Raw genomic sequence first — 27,637 nt, 5'->3', positions numbered from 1 at the left:
GCAAGACCTGTACTTGTACCTATAGGAGAGGCTGCTGGCAAAGGGGAACTGCCCCCGACTTCTGTCCTCCCACCCCTCCTCCCATCTCCTGTCACTGCTGCCATTGGCAGCACCCAGGGTGTCCGTCATGTAGTTAGTTTCTGAGGTCAGCCTCCCAGGGCACAGAGCAGGGTGAAGGGTGAAGAGCAGACAGAGAGAGCAAAGGGAGCACATGGATTTGAATCCTGGCTCAACCACTAGTTAGTGTGTGACCTCGGTTAGCTTATCTAGCTTTTCTATCCTGTGGTGTCCTCATTCGTGAACTAAATGAGAATGATGATAGTACTTAACGTCATGAAATTAGCCTGAAGATGAAATGAGTAATGCTGGTAAAGCACTGATAACAGTGCTGAAGATTTGTGTTGGGATAAGAACCTCAGTTCTGTTGTTATTGACATTTCATTCATTCATTCATTCATTCATTCATTCATTCATTCATTCATTTATATTTAAGAGAGAGAGTGCTCTCTAGTGCAAGTGGGGGAGAGGGGCAGAGGAAGAGAGAGAATCCCAAGCAGGCTCCGCGCTCAGTGCAGAGCCTGACACGTGGCTCGATCCCATAACCCTGGGATCATGACTTGAGCCAAAATCAAAAGTTGGATGCTCAACCGACTGAGCCACCCAGGTGCCCAGTTATCAACATTTTATAGAAAAACTAACTGAGGCACAGAGTCCTTGAGTGACACACGCCAAGCTCTTACACATCTGGTAAGTGACAGAGTCAGATTTTAACAGTGGGACTCCAGAGCCCTGAGTCTTAGCCATTATACAACATAATATATCATGGCTTAGAACCATGGGGACCCCAGAAAAGAAAGTTGTTCCTCACTCTGGATATTTCCCTGGGCACCCCATTCCCATCTGTATTCTGTGCTCCTCTTGGACCTAGGTTGAACCTGCTCTCTCTGACCAGATATTTGAATAGTCAAACCCACCCTCAAAGCCTGTGTTATTTCCCAAAGGGTTCCATGAGCTACCTCTGACCCCCCTCACCTCCTACAGGCTGGGTAGCCAGGCTTTTTGGAGAGGGCTAACTGTAACACTTCCTCCCTCATTTGGAGGAAAGGGAACAGGCACCCGACTTTCCCACCATAGAGGACAGAGAAGCAGGATGGTAAGTACTGGAAGTGTTCAGAGAAGGAAAGAAAGCTAGCTGGGCTACTCAGGGCAGGCTTTCTGGAAAGATAGTTTTGCACTAGGCTTTGAAGGCTACGGTTGGTTGCTTCACAGGAAAAAAACCCAAACTGTCTTGATCAGGACAAGCCTTACTGAGGAGGGGGCATATGTTCCATGTGCCTGGAACGCCCAGAGGAACTTCTTCCAGGGCTTTCTCCAGCCTCCTTTTGGTGACCTGCTTGTGGGTACAGGTGGGGAGCAGAGAATTCTGTTTCCACAAAAACTGCATGTCAGTAGCAGAATTCTGGCTGTGGCTGTCACTTGCCTTGCCAATGTTTTTCTTGCAGATTTCTAATTTTAACGCATGATTTCTAACGAAAAATTATTGTCATATGACTTTGCCTTTCAGATTTCAAAACCCTCTGTCACGTGGAGATCAATGTTATTGATATCAATGATCAGATCCCCATCTTTGAAAAATCAGATGTGAGTAGTTTTCATCTGTTTTTTCTTTATTTTGTTTATATTACTTGGCCCTTACTTCTGCGATAAAGACACTGTAAGTAGTTAGGAAAAATTCCAGACTTTAAAGGTAGCTTTAGGCAAACTGGTAACAAACCCAGACACCATCCTCAGTGGAAATCTTCAGGGAACAATAGCATTCACTGTTATAGTATATAACAGCGTTTATAAACAGAATTTTATAAACTTCTACCAATGGCTCATTTCTTCCAAGGGCTTGCTTAAAAGCTGCACCCGCAATCTTTGTCAAATGGAATGGAGTTGAATGGCTAATTGCAATTTGTCATTATATATTGTGTGACAATAAATGGTCTCAGACCAGCATTTTTAGTCAAAAATGTGATGTTTGGAATATTGGCACTTTCCACTCCTTTTGCAATAATTGGGTAAGAGAAAGGAGAAGAAAAACTAACCTCTCGGTTAAGCTCAAGAAGGATGTGCTTAAGACATTTGCAAGAATTACGAAAATTGGTCAGAAAAAGCAGGAGAAAAAGGATCAGTAGAGAACGTCAAGAAAAATATTTCACATATTTTGATTTGGGCTTTAAACTTGGGGTGGTTTTACCACTGCTTCCCTTAAAAGGGATGTCTCTCTTTATTCTAGAGCAGAGGGAAGCCCATTTGACTAGATTGTTAGGTCATGTTTGAAGTCAGTTATGGGACGGTCGAGAGCCCTGTGATGATGATCACAAATCAAAATAGGGACAAGGCTGTGACAAAGAAAGGGAATTGATGTATGAGAGGGTTTGGGGCGGCAAGAGGTGTGACTGAATATAACTTGTGTAGCAGGCACTGGGGCTACACAAGCGTGGGGTAAGGAACCCCTTCCTTCTCAGTCTCCAGGAGCCCTTCCTTATGTTGTGGTTTCCTTCTGGTCCATCTGGACAGTGCTTTCACACTGAGGACAAGAACACCCTGCTTTGAGAGTTGGAAATACAAAGTGGGCTCTTGAGAGAGTGAGTGGGCTTCTGTCATTGCCCCAGTCCTCCGCCTGGGCCCTGCCTATTACCATCTTTAAGATCATGATGCCGAGAGAGATGATCGGGGGATTTTCAGTGGACATGGTCTAGGCCAGTGAGTAAGAACACAGGCTTTGGAACTGGACAAGCATGGGCTTGAGTCCCAATTCTGTGACTCACTAGCTGTATGCTCTTGGGTGGGGTTTACCCTTCCAATCTTCTGTTTTTCTGTCAAATGGAAATGATAATATAGCTACTCAATGGAGTGTTTTATTGCTTATCTTTATTGAGTACTTATGTGCCAGGCATGCAGGGGGTTTACATGCTTTATCTCTCTCAATCCCCACAGCAAGCAGGAAGTAGGTCCTACTATTATTTTCATTAGACAGATGATCACCTGAGACGTAAGGAAATTAGATGACTTGCTTCCAGTCACCTGGCTCCTGAGTGGCAAGCCTAGGATTCATCCCCAGGCTGTTTGACTCCAAAGTTCAGGCTCTTACCCTCTATTCCTTGGTGGATTACAGATGAACTAAAATAACGTATGTAAAGTGCCTGCCACAATTTAGGTATTCAACACATAGTAGCTATTTATTTATATGATCACTAGTATAATAATTTCAGTTAGTAAACATATTGGATGTGAGAAGGGGAATCTATTTTAGAGTCCTACCAGTAGCTCTGAGACCTGTTTCTTGGTGCAATGGATATCAGTCTACAAGTATGACTGAAGTCAAAATCAACTGCACCAAATTTATCAGTAGGAAAACATGCTCGGTAAGTATTGATACAAACTATGACGTGTGTTCATTGTGAAACCAAAGAGACAAATTTGCCCTTTGGCAACTGTGCTTGATGAAGAGGACATTCTCATTTTCTTCTCCTATTTTTTTTTTTGTTGTTGTTAGTATGGAAACCTGACTCTTGCTGAAGACACAGCCGTTGGGTCCACCATCTTGACCATCCGGGCCACAGACACTGATGAGCCATTTACTGGGAGTTCTAAAATCCTGTATCGTATTATACAGGGAGACAGTGAGGGGCACCTGGGGATTGACACAGATCCCCAAACCAACGCTGGATATGTCATAATTAAAAAGGTAAATAGCCCCGTTAGTGGAAGTTTTCTTTTTGATAAATCAAGTTACTTAGGACGGTGTAAGGATCTATGAGCAGAGGTAATGGATTAGCAGTGACCTTGCAGGTGTAGTGAGGGACTCCTAGAGCACTCAGTCATTCTCATCCACAGGAAAGACAGAAGGCCAAGATTCTAGTTCTGCGTCTGTCACTAACTCAGCAAGTAACCTTTGTGGAGGGAGGGAGGGTTGCCATAGAAGATATATAAAATATAGGATAAATGATATTTTAGAATAAGGGTATCCCATGCAATATTTGGGACCTATTCATACTAAAAATAATGTTTGTTGTTTACCTGATATTCGAATTTAACTAGGTGTTCTATATGTTTATTTGTTAAATCTTGGGAGTGGGGAGGTTTTGCTTAGGGCTTTACTTTGCAAGTGTGGGATGTTAGACTGGATGAGCCCTATGAGCCCTTTAGGCCGTAGACCCTCTATTCTAATGTGTCATCCATAGATTCTTCTTTAATAATGACTGGAAATTGGTATATCTCCTTCCAAGGTTTAATAGACAAGTTTATCCTTTCCTCCTATCCTTCCTGCCAACCCCCTACTTTCATCTTTTATGATATTGCTGAACTCACTGGCTCTCACTTTATCTTTCCTTCTGTAAGGACTGGGAAGTCTAGAGCCAAAGTCTAATTACCATAGTAGCTACTTCTTTGTACAGGATCTTCCCATCCCTTCTTCATTCTATTCCCATCCCGCAACTGACCTTTTTTCTCTATGGCTGCCTCATCTATGCTTTAGAGCATGTAAATAGTCTACCAGATGACTCAATAGGAAGCAGTACTCAGTGTCATCCAATATATTTGGAAATAAAAGGGATAAGAGTTACAGTGATAGTCTCTGTAGGTGTGGTTGAGTGTTGAAGGTTTGCAGTGCAGTGTGCTAGAGGCTGCAAAAAAAAAAGGTGCTGGAGGAAAGTTTTGGACCAGAATAAAGGAAAGCTGAAGAGGAGGACAGAATAGAATGATGTCACAGAAAATGGATAGAAGCACAGGGAGGAAAGTGCTAGTGTTGAAGGGAGCCCTAGGGCAGAGTGTCAGGATTCTGATCCTATTATTACCATATACTTCACTTCTGACGAAGGGCCTCGTTGGGATCGAGCGGCAAGGTTTGTGTTTGGACCAACTCAAACCATTAGCATCCTGTCTCAGTCTGACATTTGGAAAAGATGATGTTATAACTACCCACCCCCCTCCTTCTTCATGGCTGTCTATGTGGAGAAGAACCACAGAAGGAACAGGCAAATGAAAGGACAGTTTTCAGAGTTGGCAGTGGGTGCTCCAGGAAACATGCTGACAGGGACAAACAGCTCCCAGTTTGTCCAGGACCAGAGCTCTTTGGAGATCTATGAGTAGAGGCCTGTCCATCTCAGTACGAGTAATTTCCACATGTCAGCATTTCTTTGTGGTGGCTTTTGTGAACCAGCTTAAGTTAACTTGACCATTTGTGGCTATTGGGCACCTTTAGGGAGGTGTTGGTGACCCCGAATGATCAGTGGTGGGTGCAAGCTGTGAGTATCCTCCCACACAACCCTGGCGTGAGGAGGTACGTTACAATCACGCAGGCCTCTGACCTAAATCTTTGTCACATCCTTATTGTGTTTGTGGTTGTATTCCAAGTGTCTGGAATATTGCGTGGTGCATTGTAGAGTCTGATAAATATTGGTTGACTGAATAAATAACTGAAGTCTGCACCATATACACAAAAAGAATCATCCAGCTTGTGCTGTAGTCCTGTGAAGTCCCAGCTCTCCGTCCCTCAGGCACTGTGATGCCAGTATTCTCGTGAGAGGATTTGTCTGACTGTCCAAAGAAAGAGGATCCTAGACAGAACAGAACTGGAGTTCTAGAACTCGGAAGGGTATAGGCTGCTAGCCTAGCCAGATGCTCACACTGTTGTTCATGTGATGACTGAGAGATTATACCACATCTTAAACCAGACTACATGTCTTGGAGACCACTAATATCACCCCATCTCTTTGTAAGATCACTCTGCCAATTAACGAACCTTCTAGGGCTGCTTGAGGTAGTTGTGGCTCAAGGCCTGCAGTACCTGCAGCGTGTATCTCTGATTAAGATCTTTTAAATGCTAAGCAACAGCTCACCCTAAGGTGTAGATTCTGGGTTTAGGATATACCAAATGTTAACCAATAGCCCTTAGGATGTATGTATTCACTATAACAGTTGTGTGTATTTATACTGTTCTTAGTGTTTTAAGTAAATTAGACCCTGTAATGTGGTTACTTGTGTGTGTCTTAGGCTTCTAATTCCATATCCATTAAGCTGCTAGGGGAGTACCATTGCTTTTGAACCATCGTGTCAATCATCTTTTAACGTTTAAAACTAGTTGAAAAAACGGGGCACCTGGGTGGCTCCGTCGGTTAAGCGTCCGGCTTCAGCTCAGGTCACGATCTCGCGGTCCGTGAGTTCAAGCCCCGTGTCGGGCTCTGGGCTGATGGCTCAGAGCCGGGAGCCTGCGTCCAATTCTGTGTCTCCCTCTCTCTCTGCCCCTTCCCCTATTCATGCTCTGTTTCTCTCTGTCTCAAAAATAAATAAACTTAAAAAAAAAAAAAGCTGCCGAGGATTCAACTCAGTTAAAAAAAAAACTAGTTGAAAAAATTATGGTCAAAAACACATCGCATAAAATCTATCCTTTAAAATTTTATAGTGCACCTTACCTACATGCACACGGTTGTATAGCATATCTCTAGATCTCTTTCATTGTGCATGAATGGAGCTGTGCATTCCTTGAACAGGAGCTCCCCATTTCCCCAACCCTCCAGCTCCTGGCAACCACCATTCTACTTTCCATTTCTGTAAATTTGACTATTCCAGGTAGCTCCTTTAAGCGAAATCATATAGTATTTATCCTTCTGTGACTGGCTTAGTTCCCTTAGCTTAATGTTCTCAGGGTTCTTCCATGCTGTAGCATATGACAGGATTTTCCTCTTTTTTCAAAAAGCTGCATAATTTTTCATTGTGCACAATGGGTCTCTTGACTTGGCTTTGCAGGCACCTCCCTGTGTTATGAAAGATGATACAGAGGGTTTGATAAGGCTTGTCTCTCTCTGATTAAGTTCTGCTGATTATCGTTTGCTAATTTAGCATCTTTCAGTTCTAATTTTTTCCCTGGAAGACGTGGGTCAGTGTTTTTCCTGGTGTGAAAGTTAAGCACACTGATCAATAGCAGGCTGCTCCTTTCTCATTTGGTCTTCCATTCAGTAAGTGTTTAAGGAGCACTGACGTCCTCTCGTTACCGGTCTCCCTGTTGGGTGTGGGTACCCTCACATGGCTGCTTCTGCAGTTATTTTCCTAAAACACAAATCTGACCTTGTCAGTCTTGTGCGTAATGCTTCTCTTTGCTCCTCAAGGATAAAGTTCCAGCTCTTCAGCTGGACACACAGTCTCCCCTCTCATCTTTTTCTACTCTCAGTCTCACATGTTCTTTTGGGATAACACAGGCTTCTTCCCATTTGCAGACATGGTGTCTCGTGTTTTTATCCCCCACTTCTGGGGGCGGCAGTGATGGGGTGGGAAATCCAGGGAGGCCATGTAGGACCCATTTGGTGAGAGGATAGGATGCCCGTCCTCTGTCTGAGCACATGGAGAGCTGAGCTGCCTGCATGAGCTTGGACTTGGCTGGACCAGCAAGAAACAGAGTACATCCTTTGTCCACATTGTAGGCTTGCTCTGGGGCTGTTCTATCTGCCAGGATTTCTCTGTTTGATGCCCCTGTCTTCATCCCCTGAGATAAGGAATGGGTCCCTGGGAGTCAGAAGCTCTAGCTTGCACCCCACCCTCAGGTGGGGAGCTCTATCAGATCACTTGGAGGTGATCAAAAAATCATTATGGGGCCATGGCCTGCAGATAGGGCGTGCTTATCTCTGTAAACATCCTCTCTTTTACATATTGTCTAGCTTACAAAATTTTATAACCTGTATGTTATATCCTGTCAATTGCTTCTTATTTTCTATCTCAAATGACCTTGAGTCTTCAGACATAATCCTTTCTCTTCCATATGAACAATCTTTCTATCATCCTTTCTATTGCACTAGAAATTGTGTTGTGATGTTGTGTGTGTTTGTGTGTGCATAGAGGAGAGGGGTTTCTGAAGAGTGGGAATTTTCCCCAGAATCTCTTTTCTACTGGGGCTCTCAAGAGCCCAAGAAGGACCAAGTCCTTCTCATCTTTATATTTCTTGACTGATAACACAATGGATACTGCATGCCAAGGAAGAGTGGAGAAACAAAGGTGAATATAATACAATTCCTCCTCTCAGAGAGCTTATGCTCAGTAAAGATCTAAAATAGATAACCAAACAATGAGATTCCTGAGGCAGGTACTGTGAGATTACAGAGGATGTGGAGCCCGTCCATCTGGGGATAGCCGGTGGGGACTGGGAAAGCTGATGTGGAGAGGACAACATTGACATTGAGCCAAGTCCTGACTGAGGGAGAGAACTTTTTCGGATGTTAGGGAAGGGCAAGCCAAGCTAATGCGATGGTGTGTCAAATCCTCCATGAGTTTTTCTCTTCCTTGATCTTAGCCAAAAGGCCAAGAAGTGATGAGTTTTTCTCTTCCTGAATGGATATTACCATTACTGTTTAACTGATGAGCAACTGACATAAACCAAAGTTAAAAGACTGACAGCTCACCAGAGGTCCTGGGTCCTATAGGCCTGGGAGAGTGAACAAAACAGTGTGGTTTCCACAATCCATGATGTACCTTTCGGGCTTTGCTTTGGTTCCTTTGTTTTTGAGGTCCTGGGTGCCACTGAGACTGTGACTGTATCCTCTCCCTGGAAGAAAATTCACATGTACACAAATATAAATATTTCAATTTTGGTTTCTAGGGCTTCACAGCTTCCTAGAAGCCTTTTAATCCCAGATGAGAAGCCCAACTTTAGGGGCTATCACTCTTCAGCAGGCCTTTAAAGTTAGGATTCCTCCCCCACCCCCAGAATCATGGACTCTGTGCCTTGAGAGAGACCTTAAAAGTCACACAGAACCAGTTACTTAAATGATATGTAAGTTCTTTCTAGGCTAGCCTATTATATCTTGTTTAACCCTATTCTTGAAAGCTACCAGAGTTGGGAATTTACTGGTTTTTGAAGCAACTCCTTGTCTTGGGTAGCTCTGTTATGTGCTTCCTCTTATTACACTCAAATTAGTTTCTTGATTCTTGATTCCTGGCTCTGTCCAGCATGGTCTGGAACAAGAGTGGATCCTCTATCTTTTGATTTTCTCTGCTAACCTCTGCCACCCTCTATGAGGTTAAGTCCTTTATTTTGGGGTTTGGATCCCGAGGTCTCTGGGAAATCATTCTCCATACAATGTGAACATCTCAATATGAGCCTTTCCCCATCTGTCTTCTGGGAATTTTCTTGATAGAATTAATAAATTTCTGCTGAATGAATGGAGTATCCCAGGGTTAAGTAAATTTGAGGAATGCTATATTGATTTCCTCTTTTAGGAGAGTCAGAATGCATATAGCATATTAAAAGCTCTGATAAGTCCTTTAGCAAAGTCTTTTTTATGGTTCTGTTATCATTCCGAGAAGTAGGTTTTTGCTGACACCAAATTGGGAACTGCTGCTCTGTAAGAAAGTTTTTAAAGGACTTTTGGGACCGAATCTTTTAAGAGAGCTAATCGTCCTCCAAATTAATTTTTCCTCTTTTTTTCCCCCTACACAGCCTCTTGATTTTGAAACAGTAGCCATTCACAACATCGTGTTCCAAGCGGAGAATCCTGAGCCTCTGGTGTCTGGTGTACATTATAACACCAGCTCTTCTGCGAAGTTCAAGCTTATTGTGACAGATGTGAATGAAGCACCCCAATTTTCCCAGCGCATATACCAAGCAAAAGTCAGGGAAGATGTGGCTGTAGGCACTAAAGTGGGCAACGTGACTGCCAAGGATCCGGAAAATCTGGACATAAGGTAGAGGAGAGCAACGCTGGGCAGGCCTAGCTGTGCTGGGACCATGGCCAGAGGGGAGGAAGAAGGGCTGGGAGGGGCAGAGAAGCTGGCCTGACTCCAGGGCTCTCCCCTAAGAAAGCAGCCAGTGATCTGAAGCTCTATCCTAGGGTCCATGGTGAACTTAATCTTGGTTCCAACAGTCATCAGTACCCTGTGGGCATCAGTGAGAATCCAGGCCCAGGCAAGTGGGAAGCATGTCAGCTTCCATCCCAGCCCACTAACTGCAAGTTGTGGCTGAGAGCTGGTGAGTTCAGCAGATGGGGTCCAGAAGTTGGGCGACCCAAAGCCAGTCTCTGTGTCTGTACCAGCCACGGGGGCCAGGGTTTGGGAGAGAGTTCTAGCCCAGTCCCTAAAATGGACTGAAGCTCTAGACAGAGAGAATGAAGCAAAAGCCCAGTTGGACAGACTCAGTCACCTGATATAAGGGAATCTTCTGGATGCAGAGTGCCTACATTTCTTGGATCTCTGGACAATAGTTCTGGGGTGACAAGACTCATTCCAGAGCCTACCTCTGGAGAGGTCAGTGCCCAGGCTGAGGCGGTTAGAAAAAAAAGATGTAAATCTTTCCATTCTTAGTCATTTTTTCCCAGTGCGACAGGACTTACACAGATTTGCCTTAGAAGTGAACAATGATAATATGCCCAAGATATATATATATGTGTGTGTGTGTGTGTGTGTATCCATATCTGTATCAATATTTATAACTTCTTTAAGATTGTATAGTTAACAAGCACATAGATAGGATTTGAGCCCAAATCTTTTGCTTCTGCGGCATGACAAATACTTTAGCATGCCTTAAACCATTGCATGTGGTTAAGAATGACCTTAAATTCCTTAAATTTCTTGAAACATTTGAGGGGAGTCTTGCCTCCCAGTGAACTGTCATTTAAGTACTTAGGATTACTTCTAAGACCTTTTTCTGATCGTCTGTCAAGGAATAAATTTCCCATCTACAATTTCACTCTCTACATCCTTCTCTGGTTCCATAAAAACAAACATAAGGGGCGCCTGGATGGCTCAGTTGGTTAAGCGTCTGACTTCAGGTCAGGTCATGATCTCACGGGACTGTGCTCTGTGCTGACAGCTCAGAGCCTGGAGCCTGCTTTGGATTCTGTGTCTCTTTCTCTCTCTTCCCCTCCCCTGCTTGTGCTCTGTTTCTCTCTCTCAAAAATAAGTAAACATTTTTTTTTAAAGGCAAACATAAGAAAGAAAGAAGAGTGGGGGCTGTACTGTGTGGTTTAGTGTAGGTACTAATATATACATCAGAGCCACAAATTATGATGGGGCACAAAATATTTGTAATTTACGGCCATTTATTGTTTAACAAATGATTCTGCCTTCTTCATGAGAATGCTATAAAGATTATTAGTCAAAGATAAGTGAAAAAAAAATTTGAGTTTATGAGTAGGGAAAACAAAGTCATTTAAGAACATTTCTTGGATCAAGGAAAAGATATACATGCTATTAAATTGAGATCAGGAAGATGAGGAAGAAGACCGAGAAGGGGAGTGTCCTGTAAGAAGACAAATGAAAAAAGGCATTTCAAGAATGAGGAATAATCAATATTTCTGATGCTAGTAATAGGTCAGTTTAGAATTAAGGATGGCTCCAAAGTTTTTGGCCTGAGTGCATTCTTTTTCTCTCAGCCCCAAAATTTATAATCCATCAGCACCCATTGGGTCCTAATCCGACCCACCAGCAAAAATGAGAGATCCTCTCCTTGAAATATATCCAGAATGCAAATGCTTCTCACCATGTCCACCATGGTCCAGACCACCATCCTCTCTTTCCTGGGTCCATCCCTGCCCACTCCTCCAGCCCACCCTGCGTCCACCTGCCACAATCACAGTGGTCCTTTTAAAAAGTGGATCAGCTCAAAGGACTTCACTGAAAACCTTCCAAAGAGTTCCCATCTTACTCAGAATGAAATCCCAAGTACATAGGATTTCTTCTTCATCAGCTGTACATGCAGCCTAACAGTGCTTGGCATATAGAACATACTAATATTACAAAAAAAAAAATTAATTTGATGAACTAATACACCCTCGCTTTTTAATCATTCTCTTGCTTCTGGGCATATAGGTTGTTTCCAGTATTTTTTTATTATATAAAATATTTTGAATATATGCATGAATAGAATTCTTTTTTAACCTTGATTAAATTGTTTTTTATTTGGGGGAAAATTTCCAGAGGTGGTATTCTTTGGCCTAAAGATATGGATATCCTTATGGCTATGTTGTGTTGCCTCTCAAAAGGCAACACTAATCGGTTTTCCTGTGGTTCTAGTCTTGTCTCAGATTCATCTCTCACACACCTAACAACAAGTTTCATTGAAAACACAAATATGACTAGATCACCTTCCTGCTTAACAGCATTCCACGGCTGCCCATTGCTTCCCATTATCTGGCTCTTTCTACTTCCCTGGTTTCATCTTTTGCCATCCACTGCTTCCCGTTTTTATCCCAACACAGCTGGGATGTCTGACCCTCTCACACCACCAGGCTATTCCTTGGTCTCTTTGCATTAGGTCATGCAATCGCTTCTGCCTGAAGCATCCTGTTTCTTGCCTTAGTTAACATCTCCTGCTTCAGAAAGGCTTCTCTGGGGTGCCACAGGGCCCCTCTCATTGTATTTACCACATTTTATTGGAATTGTCTATTTCTGTGTCTGTCTCCTCCATTGGCCTAAGAGCCTGTTTTTTTTGTTTGTTTTTTTGTTTTTGTTTTTGTTTTTGTTTTTGTTTTTGATAATCTCCTCTCTTGTTCTACAGCCTGATGTTTGCTAAGCACTCAGTAGATGTTTGTAGAAGGAACAATTCACTGTGCCACCAGCAACCTGAGTATCCACCCATTCCCTGGCATCTCTGCCCCTGGGTGTTCAAGTTTTCTTAGAGGGAGTGGTTTGCTAATCAGTTTTAAAAGATGTTTCCAGGGGGCACCTGGGTGGCTCGGTCGGTTAAGCATCTGGCTTCGGCTCAGGTCATGATCTCACCATTTGTGGGGTTGAATCCCACGTCGGGCTCTGTGCTGACAACTCAGAGCCTGGATTCTGTGTCTCCCTCTCTCTCTGCCCCTCCCCCGCTCACACTCTGTCTCTCTCTCTCCCTCAAAAATAAATAAACATTAAAACATTTTTTTAAAGATGTTTCCAGGCTGTCTTAGTTAGAAACCTTTGATTTGCAGAAAAGTTTAACTTCTTTGCTCCAGAATTTGTGACTATACCTTTTCTAATAAAACAAGTATAACTACAAATCTGTAAGGATGAGGACATCCTCCTTTTAAAGATAGATGAGATACAAATAAAGCATTAATAATATTGATTAATTATCCTTTAAATATGTTATAAGTGATATGCAAGGGATAAGGCATAATAATCCATAGACTCTCATCACATTTTCACACAGACTAATGTGGGTTTTCTTTTGCTCTTTTTACTTTATGAAGTTATTCTCTGAGAGACAACACAAGAGGCTGGCTTAAAATTGACCCTGTCACTGGCGAGATCTTTACCACGGCTCCTCTGGACAGGGAAGCTGAAAGTCTGTATCGGGTGCAAGTGATGGCGACCGAAGTAGGTGAGAAAGAAAAAAGGAGCAAATTATTAGGTGGTACGTTAATAGACATGGGAGGGAAGATGGCGTGGGCGGGAAACTTAACTGGGTCAAATTGTCAGCCTATCTTAGAGTGGAAGGTTGATAAGGGTACAAAAGTGGAGTGAAGGGCCCACACCTTCCTGGTTCTGTGCAAGGTGCGGCCCACGGGTGCCCCTGAACTGGGCTCTTTCAGGCAGGGGTGCACCTGCAGGCTGGCTAGGCAGCAAGAGAGCTGCTGCCACTCGCTCTTGTTCCTGGAGGGACTACAGCTTCTGGGCAGGTGTCTGTGTCCCCGCTGAACTCCCTCCCCTTCCTCCAAAGTGCTTGTGGGTTTCTCTTGAGAGCAGGGCCAAACCACTGCTCTGCTGACCTAGACCATTACTTGCTCTTTCAGCCTGCGATTGCAGTGGTTCAGGTCTGATCCTTTCTGAAACAGAAAATATTTTTTTTTAAAAAATTTTTTTAAGTTTATTTACTTATTTTGAGAAAGAGAGAGAGAGCACAAGCAGGGGAGGGGCAGAGAGAAGGAGAGACAGAATTCCAAGCAGGCTCAGTGCCATCGGTGCAGAGCCCGATTGATGTGGGGCTCAAACTCACAAACTGTGAGAGCGTGATCTGAGTGGAGATGAAGAGTTGGACGCTTAACCGACTGCACCACCCAGGTACCCCTGAGACAGAAAGTGTTTTATGCCATGTTGTCAACTTGGATATGTGCCAGAATCACCTGGGAGACTGTTCAATAAGGTAGGAGGAGTTCACCCCTGGAGATTCTGATTCACTAGGTTTGGCTGGCCCTGGGTATCTCTGTTTTGATGAAATCAGGTGACCATTTGAAAGAAAAGACGTATATAGATGAGCCCAGGATGTTTGAATCATCCTGCAGAATCTTTGCATTCCGTTGGATCCCGTTGTGGTGCTATATATCCCCACTGACTTTGAACGTAGAGTTCCAGGGAATTTAAAAAATTAAAATCAACATAAATCCACAGGAATAGCATGCTTACCAGTGATAAGGCTGGTGATTAAAACATGAGGCTTCTTTGCATTTAAATGGAGTTTTCTAACTTAGAGTAGAAATTCTGTTGTTCTTATGCTGGTTGAAGCCTCTAATTAAATAGTAAATATATCTGCCTGGTTTACCAGAAAATGAGAATTGAACAAATTGGGACTAAATAAATACAGTTTTAGACCAAAAAAAATATATAAATAAATAAACTCTCAAAATGTGAGGCCCAGGGTTGGGAGGTGGAATGGGGAACATTCCAGTGGATGGAAATCATAAAAATGGCTCCTGCCTGTGAAAAGATTAAGAAAAACAAAAGCACCACAGTCAGATTAAGCCAATGAGGGTAGAAATGCCGAAGTGTGTGCCAAATTTGGAACGATTGTGTGCAAGCAGACGGGCCTTGCTGAAGTGGGGGCGGGGCGGGGGGGGGGGGGGGACGGTCTTTCTCCCTTGCGTGTTTCCACAGATGCACATTCCATTATCACATTGTATACCTTTAACTCTTGATTTAAAAGCTCCCGAGTAATCAGGAAGTTTCTGGCTGAGCCTTTGTGCCACGCATTCCGCTACAACATACCATGGGGATTAACGCTTGACTTTGGATGTGTCCTAGAGGCCTCTCACATTTTAGAAGTTTCACAAATCAAAATCAGGATTCAATGCTCTGCACCCCTTGTTGGCTCTGAAATGATGCCTGAAACGACCTCAAGAGCACAGTGTCTTTTCCCCCTTTGGTTAAATGTGGTCAGGGCCCTAGAAGACAGTTGAAAAGCAAAGCAGGAAGACAGGGTTCACTGGAATTGAAACGGGATGGGGTCAGAAATTGTGGAACTGGTATCTGTGATTGATGTCAGGGAGAATGAGGAGAGTCAGTGTTTATGTTGCCCTGGCATCCTTGTTTCAAGCACTCAGTGTGACAACTTAATCCTCATACAACACTTTGGGTAAGTACTATTATTGGCCATATTTTATGGACGAGGGAATCAAGGCACTGAGAAGTTAAGTAACTTGCCCACCGTCACACAGCTACCAACCATTAAGGCTACAGGGTCTAAATCTTTCATCACTACACCACAGAAAATAACATTCGCGCAGCCCTTTACTGTTTTCAACAAACACGACACATGGGATCCTCACAAAGTCACATGTTGTACAGCTGAAGAAACGGGGTGTAGAAAACCACAAACATGCCCGAGTCAGTGCTGAGGAGCGGTTATGGGCTCTAGAGTCAGACTTCCTGGGATGGAGGCCTCTCTACTGCTGTGTGACCTTGAGCAAGTCACACGACTTCTCTGAACCTCAGTCTTGTCATCAGTAAATGCACATCGGAGTTGTTTTGAAGTAATACGTATAAAATATTAGTGTGTAAATCTTAGTTATTATTATCATCGCTAAGACTTTTTAACCAGGAAACGAAAGCGGGTCTGATTCTAAAAGCTTGTTATCTTTCTACTACTTCAGCATACCCAACTGCTTTAAGAGTGTGTGTGTGTGTGTGTGTGTGTGTGTGTGTGTGTGTATTTATTTATTTATTTATTTATTTATTTATTTATTTATTTATTTTAAAGAAAAGAAGGTATCTTGTCACGTTATGAGGAAAGTGAGAAAGCTGATACCATGTTTCAATCCCTTACTTCCTTAGGCGGCTCCTCCCAGAGCTCCATAGCCAGTTTCCACCTGACCCTCTTGGATGTCAACGACAACCCCCCTCGGCTAGCCAAGGAGTACACGGGCTTGTTTCTGTGCCATCCCCTCCACCAAGAGGGGACTCTCATTTTTGAGGTGACTGATGATGATCAGCGGTCATTTCCGAGTCCACACTTTTCATATTCCCTCGTCAGTGAAAGCTCACAAAATGACTGGAAAGTTTCGAGAGTCAACGGTGAGTTGAACAAAACACTGACGGATGATAAAATCAGTTTTTGTTTGCCTTGGTGTGCTTGCGGTGGCACTCAACACAGAGTTTTCCCCCATGCTGCACGGAGGAAGCTCATGCTTTGAGAACCTGTAGAGGGGAGCTCTCCAGGGGGAAGAAAGCCCTGGGCTTCGGAGGGAGGAGAGATTAACATACAGCATCCCCCTTAGTGTATAGGGGCAGTTGGACAATCTGAACAGCATTTGCAAAATTTCCAATGGCCACCGAGGGACAGATTTCATAATGGTTTTTAAAAACACCTTCATGGAAAAATAATTGTCACACAATAAACGGCACATATTTAAAGTGCACAATTTTATAGAAATTGATAAATGTAGACCCCATGAAGCCCTCATCACAATAAGGATAAGAATATTTTCACCACCCCCCAAGATTTTTCATGCTCCAGCTCTAGGTGCAGTCCTCATTTCCCACCCCACCCCCACCCCGCCAGTCCTCCACCCCCCATCCCCGGGAATGGCTGCTCTGCTTTTCATCACTATAGATTAGTTTGCATTTTCACGAATTTTATCTAAATAAAATAATACAGTATGTGCTCTTTTTGGCTGGCTGTTTTTGCCTTAGCTTACTTATTCTGGAATTTCTCCATGTCGTTCTGTGTATCAATACTCATTCCTTCCGATTATGGAGTAGCATTCCATGGTAAGACGCTCTCACAGTTTGTTAGCCATTCACTTCTTGACTGTCACTTGGTTTGCTTCCAGTCTTTGCTGTTACAAATGAAGCTGCTATGAGCATTGTGACCAAGAATTCTGTAGGAGCATATGCTTTCATTTTTCTTGGTTAAATACCTAGAAGTGGAATGGCTGGGTCATATGGTAGCTGTATGGTTAAAGTTTTCAGAAAATGGCAAATTGCTTTCCAGTTTGTAACGTTCTACATCGGCAGCAGTCTATGAGGGTTCTGGTTGCTCAACATTCCTCCCAATACTTGCTCTGCTTGGTTTTTTTAAATAGTAGCCATTTTAGTGGGAGTGCAGTAGCATTTCATTATGGTTTTAATGTAAGTTTCCCTAAAGACTAATGGTGTTGAGCATCTTTTCATGTGTTTATTTGCCACCCATATATCTTCACAGGTGGAGGGGCTGGTCAAATTTTGTGCCCATTTGAAAAATTTGGCTGTTGGCCTTCTATTGTTGACTTCTAGCATTCTTTCTATAATCGAGGTATCAGTTCTTTGTCAGATATATGCTTGCAAATATTTTCTCATGGGTTATGACCTGTGTTTGCATTTTGTAACAGTGTCTTTTTTTTTTAGTTGTTTTTTTTTTTTTAACATTTATTTATTATTGAGAGACAGAGAGAGACAGAGCATGAGCAGGGGAGGGGCTGAGAGACAGGGAAACACAGCATCCAAAGCAGGCTCCAGGCTCTGAGCTGTCAGTGCAGAGCCTGACATGGGGCTCACACTCACTAACCATGAGATCATGACCTGAGTTGAAGTTGAGCTTAACTGACTGAGCCACCCAGGCGCCCCTCCAAAGATTTTCTACATGGACAATCATATTGTCTGCAAATAATTGCATTTTAATTTCCTTTCCAAACCAGATGACTTTTATTTCTTTATTTTTTTATTACTGGCTAAAACCATCAGTAGAATGTTGAATCAAAGTAGTGAGAGTAGAAATAAACTGATCTTGGGAGAAAGCACTTAGGCTTTGACCATTAAGTATAAAGTTTGCTATAGTTTTTTTGTATCAGATCAAGGAGTTTATCTTCTGTTCCTAACTTGCACAGAGGTTTTTTGTTTTGTTTTGTTTTTTGTTTTTTGTTTTTTGTTTTTTTTTAACTAGGAATGGATGCTAAAATTTTCATGTACTTCTTTTGCATCTATTGAGATGATTGTATGGTTGATTTTTTTGGTCTATTGATTTGGTGAATTGTGTCAATCAACTTTTGGAATCAACTTCTAGATCTTAAACCAATCTCTTCCTGGTATAATGCTTACTTGGTGGTGAAATATTAGCATTTTTATGTATTGCTGGATTTGATTTGCAAAAATTTTAAGGATTTCTCCATCTGTATTCATGAGGGATATTGGTCTATATCTTTCTTTCCTTGTAATGTCTTTGTCAGGTTTTGATGTCAGAGTAATGCTGCTTCATCGAATGAGTTATGAAATATTCTACTTCTTCAATTATCTGGAAGAGTTTGTGTAGAATTGTTTTTTATTTCTCTCTTAATGTTTGGTAGAATCTACTATGAAGCCATTTGGACCCAGAGTTGTCTTTATAAAAAGTTTTAAGTAAAAATTCAACTTCTTGGGGCACCTGAGTGGCTCAGTCAGTTAAGTGACCAACTCTTGATTTCGGCTCAGGTCATGATCTCATGGTTCCTGAGATCGAGCCCAACGTTGGGTTGAGAGCTGATAGCATGGAGCCTGCTTGGGATTTTCTCTCTCTCTCTTCCTCTCTCTCTGCCGCTTCCCTGCTCATGCTCTCTCTCCCTCAAAATAAATAAGCTTAAAAAATTCAATTTCATTAATAGATACAGGGCTATTTAAATTATAGATTTTTTCGTGGTTGAACTTATTAGTTTGCGTCTTTTAAATGATTTGTCTGTTTCATTTGATTTGTCTAATTTATTGGCACAAAGGTATTTGTCATATGGTTTTATTATTCTCCTAAAATCTACAGACTCTGCAGTGATATCGTCACCTCATTCTGATATTGGAAGGTTGTCTCTTTTTTTTTTCCTGATCGATCTGGCTAGAGGTCATTAATTTTACTGATATTCTCAAAGAACCAGCTTTTGATTTCATAGATTTTTTTTTTCCTGCATTTTTGTTTTGTATTTCAATGCTCAGATTTTTATTATTTCCTTTATTCTTCTTATGTTGAATTTAATTTGTTCTTCTTGTTTTATTTTTATTAAGGTGGAAGCTGAGGCAATTAATTTGGAAAGTTTTTCTTTGTTATTGTGGGCATTTGGTGCAATAATTTTATGTCTTAGTGTCATGTTAGCTGTAGCCCACAAAGTTTGACGTGTTGTGTTTCCATTTTCATTCCATTCCAAATACTTCCTAATTTCCCTTTAGATTTCTTCTGTGACCCATGGCTTACTTAGAAGTGTGTTATATAGTTCCCAAATACATGGGGATTTCCCACATCTTTGATTATGGATTTCTAACTTAATTGCTTAGCAACCAGGGGACAATTGGCTAAAATACTTTTAAATTTATTGAGACTTCTGTCTCTCACTACTTTGAAGATGTTTTTCCCCCGGTGTCCTGGATTGCACCGTTTCTTCTTTGTTCCCTTAAATGTAATTTATCCTTTTTCCTCTGGATGCTTTTAAGATTTTCTTTTTCACACACACACACACACACACACGCACACACAGGATGATCTTTCTCACTAGTTTTAAGCAATTTGATTATTATGTGCCTTAGTGTCACTTTGTTTTTCTTTTTCCTGGGATTTACTAATCTTCTTGGATCTGAGGACTTAGAGTTTTTACCTAATTTGGAAAATCATTTAGCAGTTACGTCTTCAAATATTTTTTCTTTTTCTAATTCAGTGTTTCATTCAGTCTAATGTTATAAAACATAGCTACAGAGCTATGATAGTTAGTAGTATTTATTCTACAGAGCAATCATAAATTGAGAAATTAAAGGGTGCTTTGGCATCCTGTTTGACGTTATGGAAGGCAATGTTGAGTGGTGATACTTTGGGTAATTTAACTCATATCGAATAATTTCCTGGCCAACCGTAGTATTATATTGCAAAGGTGAGCTTTATTCCTGTTGATACATGGGTATGAGGTTGTGTTTTTATGTCATTCATTTTTTCCCCCTATTCTGACAGGAACTCATGCCAAACTTTCTACCAAGCACACTAACTTTGAAGAGGGACTTTACAGTGTCCCAATCCGCATCAGTGATGGTGGCCGGCCACCGTTGGAAGGTGTAGTCTCTTTACCAGGTAGGTACTTTGCCACAGGCAACTTGGGATAATGTCTGTCACCATGGGTAGTTTGAGAGAATTCCTGTCTTTGATATAGGATTTTGCAAACTTTTTGCTTGAAAATATATTTTACCAAATACTGTTTTGCGTTTTAGTTACTTTCTGCACATGTGTGGAAGGACATTGTTTTCAGCCAGCAGGTCACCAGCCTGGGATGCCCACTGTGGGCATGGCAGTTGGTATACTCCTGACCACATTTTTGGTTATTGGTGAGTATAATTTCTCAGATTCAAGGATTCCTGTTCTGGGCCTTAGAAACCTTCACCTCAGGGTCTGTCTTCGGGGCTGGTCTGCTGGCTGCTTACTGACGTTCTAGGCAAACAGCCAGGAATATGCATTACCAGCAAACCATCAGACTCTCCTAGTTGAGATCTGCTGCCTTAATACCACCCATTACCTATCATTGGTTAGTTGGGAAATATCACACAAGAGGCTTTAAAGCATAAATTGTTATGTTTTGTGCCTAGTGTCCAAGCTTTTGTGATACAGGAGAGAGAGATTCAGTAGCTGTGCCCCTGCTATGCGGCAGGCACAGTGCTTGATGTGGGGGATAGGTGATGGGCAAGATATACACGGATCCTACCCTCACAGAGCTTACAGACCAGTCTACCGTTGTTGGAACAGGTAGAATTAGCCTTCCGGTGGAGACGCTTACATACCCAAAATGTTGCAGACCTTCCCTTAGAGTATTTTCATGATGGTAGACTAATTCTTTGTTACCCCAGAACAAGTCGAGCTTATCATGGGCCTTATTCTGCTTTGGCCCTGGCCAGGCTAAACAGCAGGGTCCCCACTTCTAGCCGTCTTCTTTTTTTGTGAAACGCTCAGTGCTCAAAGAGGTCCTCTTTCAATTGTTGTCCTCACCATAAGTTAAATATTAGAAATAGATACTTCACCAAGTCACATCCACTTTACTGAAGGGGTTTATACCATTTCACATCCCTTCTCTTTGAAAAGGAAGGCTGGGATTATTCTAAGAATTCTTACTTGTTCTCTTAGCATTTGGTCTTTTCTGCTGCTGTCCTCTGATTCGCAGCTCTAAAAGGGACCTCATTTCCTTATACCATTCCATCCAGATTCCTCATTATCATGACATGGAAGGGCCTTTGTGACATAGTCACTACTCATCCTAACATATGCATGGGGATCATCTTTTCCCCCTGATCACAGGCTGGTGCATACCCTTTCATACTAATTGAGCTAGACTTTTGAGTTTTCACTCACTTAAGCTTCCTTCTACCTCTATGCCTTTTCTTATTCTCTCCTCCCTCCCATCTTGAAAGGATTTTTTGAGTTTATGCACCAAATAGCAGTTTCTCAGATGACCATGTAAAGCCATAATTTTGCCACAAGTTAGACTGGGTAAGTCTGGGGATATCTGGAGCTAGAAGTAATAGGATCTTACAGTTTCATGCCCTTACTTTTTTAAAAGTAGGGTTGGAATTAGTGCAAGATTCTTTTTTTTTTTATGTTTATTTTTTTCTTTTTGATAGAGAGAGCAAAAGCAGGGGAGGGGCAGAGAGAGAGGGGGACAGGGAATCTAAAGCAGGCCCTGCACTGACAGCTCGATGCAGGGCTTGAAACCGCGAATCATGAGATCATGACCTGAGTATGACCGGATGCTTAACCGAGTGAGCCACCCAGATACCCTGGAATTAGTGCAATATTCTTAATGGGTCTCTGAATATCCAGTCTTTTCTGCCACGATTCCTCCTATAAATTTACTGCAGGTTAATTTCCTTAAAACAACTCCCCTTTTCCATATTGGTCTCTGGTTTATAGTACACATTTACTGCTAAAACACACAATGTAATTTTGTAGGTGTTCAGAGATAGGAGGAACCAGAAAGATTAGGGAGTCTACTCAAGCTGGAGCTATGAGGAAGGCACCAAAGAAAATGTGATAACTGGTGTGGACACACCCGAGCTTTAGGTAGGCGAACAGGTCAGAGAACAGCTTTCTGGTTGTTCTCACTGGACTATTTCCTCTAGAGAAGAGGATGAAGGACTGGAATCAACGTTCACTGAGTAGGTCCAAAGTTCAAGAAGTCTGCCAGATGCTCATGCACTTAGTCAGCCACATACATTAGGTCCTATATTTCTTGGTAAAGACCCAGCAATAGCCACCAGCATAGGTATGATTTGGGAGTTGATACGTACTTACTGAACAAGATAAATGATAAGCTTATGAACCCAAGGAAGCCAATGCCTAGAATCCCTTATTCACCAGGACAACGAAACTTTGTTGACCCACAGAAAGAAATGAAGTTACATGAGTCACTTTTTCCTACCCGGGTATTACTTCATAAACAAATGTGATAGTACAATTTAAGATTCCATCTCTTTGACCTTGAATTTTCTCTTTTAGGTATAATTTTAGCAGTTGTGTTTATCCGAATAAAGAAGAATGAAGGCAAAGATACTGTCGAAAGTGCTCAGGCATCCGAAGCCCAACCTCTGAGAAACTGAATTTGAACAGGAATGTTTGAGTTTATGTACCAAGTGCTATTTCAGTAACACAACCATTTAATCTCATAATTTTACTTTTTGTCCAACATGTGCTCTGTAATTTTTTACAGATATACCCTCTTGCCCTTTAATATTTTATTACTCTTTGATATTTCATGTGCTATAGACATTAGAGACATTTTCCATTTTCCCATGACACTTTCCCCTCTGCAAAAGCCTTCGCTATTTATCCAAAGCCAAAAATGTATGTGTTTTTTCCCTTTAGGGAAAGATGGACTGATGAACTCTTCTGTTCACTTTCTCCTTATCGAGATTTATCAGTCCTCCACCACAGAACTTCCTGGATTCCACTCATACTTTCTCCCACTTCTATCCTATGTCTCCTTCCTCATGTCTCATTTGGTATTGTACTAATTTTAAGACATTTGTTGGAGACCAGGACAAAGGGAAATCTCAGGAAAAAAATAAAATAGGAGCGCCGTCCCTTGGTGTGAACAGACACTCTCTTGTGTTAGTAGCCTTCTTTGGCTCACTGTGGCTCATAGTGCTCTTCGTTTGAGGTTCTTCCACTTGGGAATGGCACAAGCCACACAGGCCCCTTTCATCAATCTTGGTGCAGAAACCAACCACTGACTAGACTTACTTACTACCTACCATGCTTACATGCTGCACGTGTTTTCTTTATGTGTATATTAATAGTTTTGGTTACTGTATATTTAACGGTAAAAGAAAATATGAACGCATGAAAGACGTAGTGACAAAAACCAAGAATAAATGTTGGCTATGGTTTTGTTTCTTGAGCTCTTTGGCTCTACTTGCCGGTTCTTTGCATTTGTTGAGGGAACACCTGGAGAGCCATGGTTACTTACGGTTTATCAGAACTGCCTCCCATGTAGAGTGGGTCCGTAAGGAGGAGTGTCCAATGAAATAAAAATTCACTGCTTTCAGGACCATGGATTGGGTTCAAGACAGATATAGTTGGGATTTAAAAATTTTAAATAAGAGAACCTTAGACATTTGAAAGCATTTTTAGGTCTGATGCTATTGTCTTGCTCAGGCTTTGAGCCTTGAAAGCATTCAATATTACAAAACCTCTCAGAATATCCAAGAATTTTTTGGAAGAGAACTTGTATCTGAAAAGGTGCTCTTAGAATGGCAGCTGAAGCAGGCCATGGAGTTCTGTTTTTCCTAAATAATCCTTTTTGTGGACTTCTATTATATTTTTTATGGGCAAAAAAGTAAAACAAAAGAAAATATCCAAACCCTAAGACCTGATTTTGCTTTCTTATTTAGTATCTTGTACTTCAAACTCTTACCTGTTTTTTTACATGAGGCTCATTGAAAGTCTTGTAATGGGTAAAGTTCTCCCTTGTCTCACTGTACATTAGAAGGCAAAACAAAAATCCAAGAGTGCCAAAAGAAAATTTACTTCACAAATTATACCCCAACCTAAAGAATAGTCTTCCTCAGCAACTGCTGTAGGTATATTGTGTGTTTTGATCAAGAGTGACTATGATGTGACATTTAGGTCACGTAAAATTGCATCATTTCTTGCCCTGCTCATTTTCAAGAAATCCTATTATCATTATTGAAAGACCAAAACCGTCCAAGGCAGTTTTCTGAATTGGGTTCAGGGATCTAACCTGCCTCAATTCAGTGTTGTTCTCTCTGGACCAACTTGTACCACCTAATAATAGACTGATCACACAGAATCTTCTCATCTAAAATCATTGATTAGTATTCATACTTTTCTTGCTGTTCTGTTTGTTTGTTTGTTTACCATGGTGGGCTCTTTCTTTCAACCTTTTCTTCCTTCCATGACCAGATCCTACCCATTTTTTAAGGTCTTTAAGATCGATTTAAATACTGGTCCCTTTGAGAAGCCTTCTCTGATTTCCTCCAGGAGATCAGGCCTATTACCTCATCTAAACTTCCACAGTGTGGTGAGAAGAATTGTTTGGCCAGGTTCCATCCCCTCTTCTGGTTAGGGTAGCTCTATTTCCACTGGGAAACATTTCCTCCACCCCTCACCTAATCTATATAGTTTGGGTAGAGCCAACCCCTGTGTTTCCTCATCCTTCCAGTTTTAGAGATAGGTACTTTATCTCACTAAGACTTCTAGAATTCTAGTTGGCACTCTTAGAAAATAGCTCTCTTCAAGTGGAATTTGCTAATCGTGTAGGAAGTTAGCTTAGAGCATTCTGATCACCACTACAGTGAGCTTGTCCCTGAACAAAGACTATAGAGAGTTAAGAGATAAGAGGAGAAATTCAAAAGATGTTGAGGACGAGCATCCAGCTTTGTTTGAAAGCAAACTTGCCTTGGACTTTTCTATCCTGTGAGCCAGTACATCCTTTTTAACTTAAGCCTTGATGTATTTCTGGCCCTTGCAAGAAAAAGAGTGGTATTTGAACCTTGCTTATGGCCCTTCTCATGTTCTACAATTAGAGCCCATTTAATCTCTGCAACTGGTCAGGGACTTCTCAGAGTCCTTGCAATGCCACTATGACAAGTCTTGGCTCATCGTGGCTCCTCCATAGTTTTTTGAAGTATGCATAAATGAAAGAGCTGATTCATTTTGGCCACTTATGCTATTGTCATTTAAGTGCCATTCATTTGACAAAATTGGAACTAATTCGTTCTTTGTGTTCACTTACCCTATGCTCAAAGACATCTGAAGTCCCACTTTACCGCCCTTCTTTCCCTACATACAAACCCTGATGCTCCATTCAAACATCCTCAGAGCTGGCTGTGGTGGTTCATGAGGCCTATGAATTAAAAAACCCCTGAGAATTTCTGGATGGTTACGAATAGCTGTGAGATGAGGGTCTCGGTGGTGGAGGTGGGAGGAATAGGTGACAACTTTTGTGAGCAGCTCTGTTGGAAGTCTCAAAGGCTTCTGGGGAGCAATACATTTGGAGTGGAGATCTCTGGGTATTGGTCCCTAGTCTAAAGGACCCACAGGCAGGAAGCGGAGATTACCTCTGAGGTATCTAAGGGAAGAAGGAACTGATTTATTTCCAAGATTCGGTGCAACGCTATATGCATCATGGGAGCTTGTTAAACTTGGAACCTTAAAAGTTATCCAAAATGATACAACATCTTGTAATTCAACTGAAAAAAATCAGTTTATCTAGTTTTTAAAATTTATTTTCAGAGAGAGAGAAAGACAATCCCAAGCAGGGTCCTGTGCTATCAGCACAGAGTCCAATGCAGGGCTCGAACTCATGAACAATGCGATCATGACCTGAGCCAAAAGCAAGAGCCAGACATTTAACTGACTGAGCCACCCAGGCACCTCCAGTTTAACTACTTTTAGGTATACAATTCATTTGCATTAAGTGAATACATATGGTTGTGCAACCATCACCAACATCCATCTCCAGAACACTTTAATCTTCCCAAATGAAATTCTACCCATTAAACAGTAATTCCCCATCCCCTTCCTTCCCCAAGCCTCTGAGAACCACTATTCTAACTTTCTGTGTCCGAATTTGATTATTCTTTGTACCTCATATAAATGGAATCCTACCATGTTTGTCCATAATATCAATGTTTTAAAATAGTAGCAGGAAAAAAAATAGAATTCAAAACCTAAAAGTTGTCTCATGAGGAAACTCTCAAGACCAAGGCTATTTTTGGTTTTGCCTGCATCCATATGTATCACACACATTGTATACACTTAAATATACATTTTACACACATGTGAAGATATCCATACAATGGATATGTTTGTTCCCCAGACACCACACATGCTGTCATTGCTCCTAAATTTCTCTTCACAAAAGCCTGTCTCGTTCTGACCGAGACCCAAGAAGTGTGGTCAGGTGGTGGGTGACCAGCTGTTTACTACAGGGGTTCTCGGTGGCTGCATGTTCAAATCACCTGGGGGAGTTTTTCAAAAACACTCATTCCCAGGGCCTCATCTCCAAATGAATTAGCATCTCTGGGCAGAGGGCCGTGCCTTTAGCATTAAAAACAAAATCTCTCCGGCATGAATCTAATGTGTATCCCCAACTGAGAACTCTTCCTCCAGACGATCCCTGGAGGGCATAGTCAGCACCTAGGTGGGGTGGAATGTGATCCTTTTTAGGGTCTGAATCAGCATGCTTCTTCAGAACCTTGGCTCCCCAGTCCTCTCAAATTTCTGGGCACCTTTAATCCTAACCAGCCCTGCCCAGACCCCTTCCAGGTGCAAACACTTCCCTGACCCAGAGCTCAGGGAAGGGGGGTTGGGGTGGGGTGGGTGCTGGCAGGAGAGCCATTCGTTGGCCCACAGAGATCCTTCAACTAAGAGCAGCCTGGTGCGTCCAGGCTCAAGTCACTCTGCCACCGCCTGGGAGCCTGTGAACTCCAACCTAGAAGCTGAGAAGAAAGAAGCCTTTGCAGCTGGAGAGGGAGCGTCAATGCCTAGCTTTTCACCGTAGATAAGTCTCTCAAAAATTACTCTAAAAATGTGCATCTGTGTAAAGTCACCCTCCTGTGTCTGTGCTTGGAGAGTTGGCTATTTATTTATTTATGAAATGCTTTTGTTTATTTTTGAGAGAGGGTGTAAGAGAGAGAGAGAGCACAGGCAGGGGAGGGGCAGAGAGAGAGAGAGAGGGACATACAGAATCCAAAGCAGGCTCCAGGCTCTGAGCCGTCAGTACAGAGCCCGATGCAGGGCTCGAACTCACAAACCATGAGATCATGACCTGAGCCGAAGTCGGATGCTTAAACCGACTGAGCCACCCAGGTGCAAAGAGAGTTGGCTATTTAAAGAAATATTATCAACCATGCAAAACACAAAGAACATTTTTTTAAAAATACAAACAGTTACCTTCCATTTTATTGGTTTTCCATTTTTACATACTAACATGGTACAGGATCCATTTGGCATTTCAAAATGATTTCCTGAGTACGTGTTATGTGT

At 42.0% G+C, this 27,637-nt stretch overlaps 1 protein-coding gene across 4 annotated transcripts in view; it reads left to right on the top strand.

The window, feature by feature from the left end:
* CDH17 (cadherin 17) overlaps positions 1-23,525 on the top strand; it is a 70,092-nt gene extending 46,567 nt beyond the window's left edge. For 2 of the 4 annotated variants that reach the window (XM_019453477.2, XM_019453475.2), the window contains exons 11-18: positions 1,565-1,641; positions 3,545-3,736; positions 9,476-9,720; positions 13,203-13,366; positions 16,000-16,239; positions 20,099-20,215; positions 20,353-20,466; positions 22,625-23,525. In XM_019453477.2, coding sequence (XP_019309022.2) covers positions 1,565-1,641; positions 3,545-3,736; positions 9,476-9,720; positions 13,203-13,366; positions 16,000-16,239; positions 20,099-20,215; positions 20,353-20,466; positions 22,625-22,725 — 1,250 coding nt within the window. In that variant the 3' untranslated portion in view covers positions 22,726-23,525. Of the gene's footprint in view, positions 1-1,564; positions 1,642-3,544; positions 3,737-9,475; positions 9,721-13,202; positions 13,367-15,999; positions 16,240-20,098; positions 20,216-20,352; positions 20,574-22,624 lie in introns of those variants that run through there. The other 2 variants (XM_019453476.2, XM_053896216.1) reach the window with 2 other exon arrangements.
* The last annotated feature ends 4,112 nt before the right edge of the window (positions 23,526-27,637 follow it).

Source organism: Panthera pardus, unplaced genomic scaffold (genome assembly GCF_024362965.1).
Source record: "Panthera pardus isolate Hobbes unplaced genomic scaffold, ASM2436296v1 HiC_scaffold_7, whole genome shotgun sequence".
Taxonomy (NCBI): Eukaryota; Metazoa; Chordata; class Mammalia; order Carnivora; family Felidae; genus Panthera; species Panthera pardus.
This window is presented reverse-complemented; position numbering and strand designations above follow the sequence as displayed.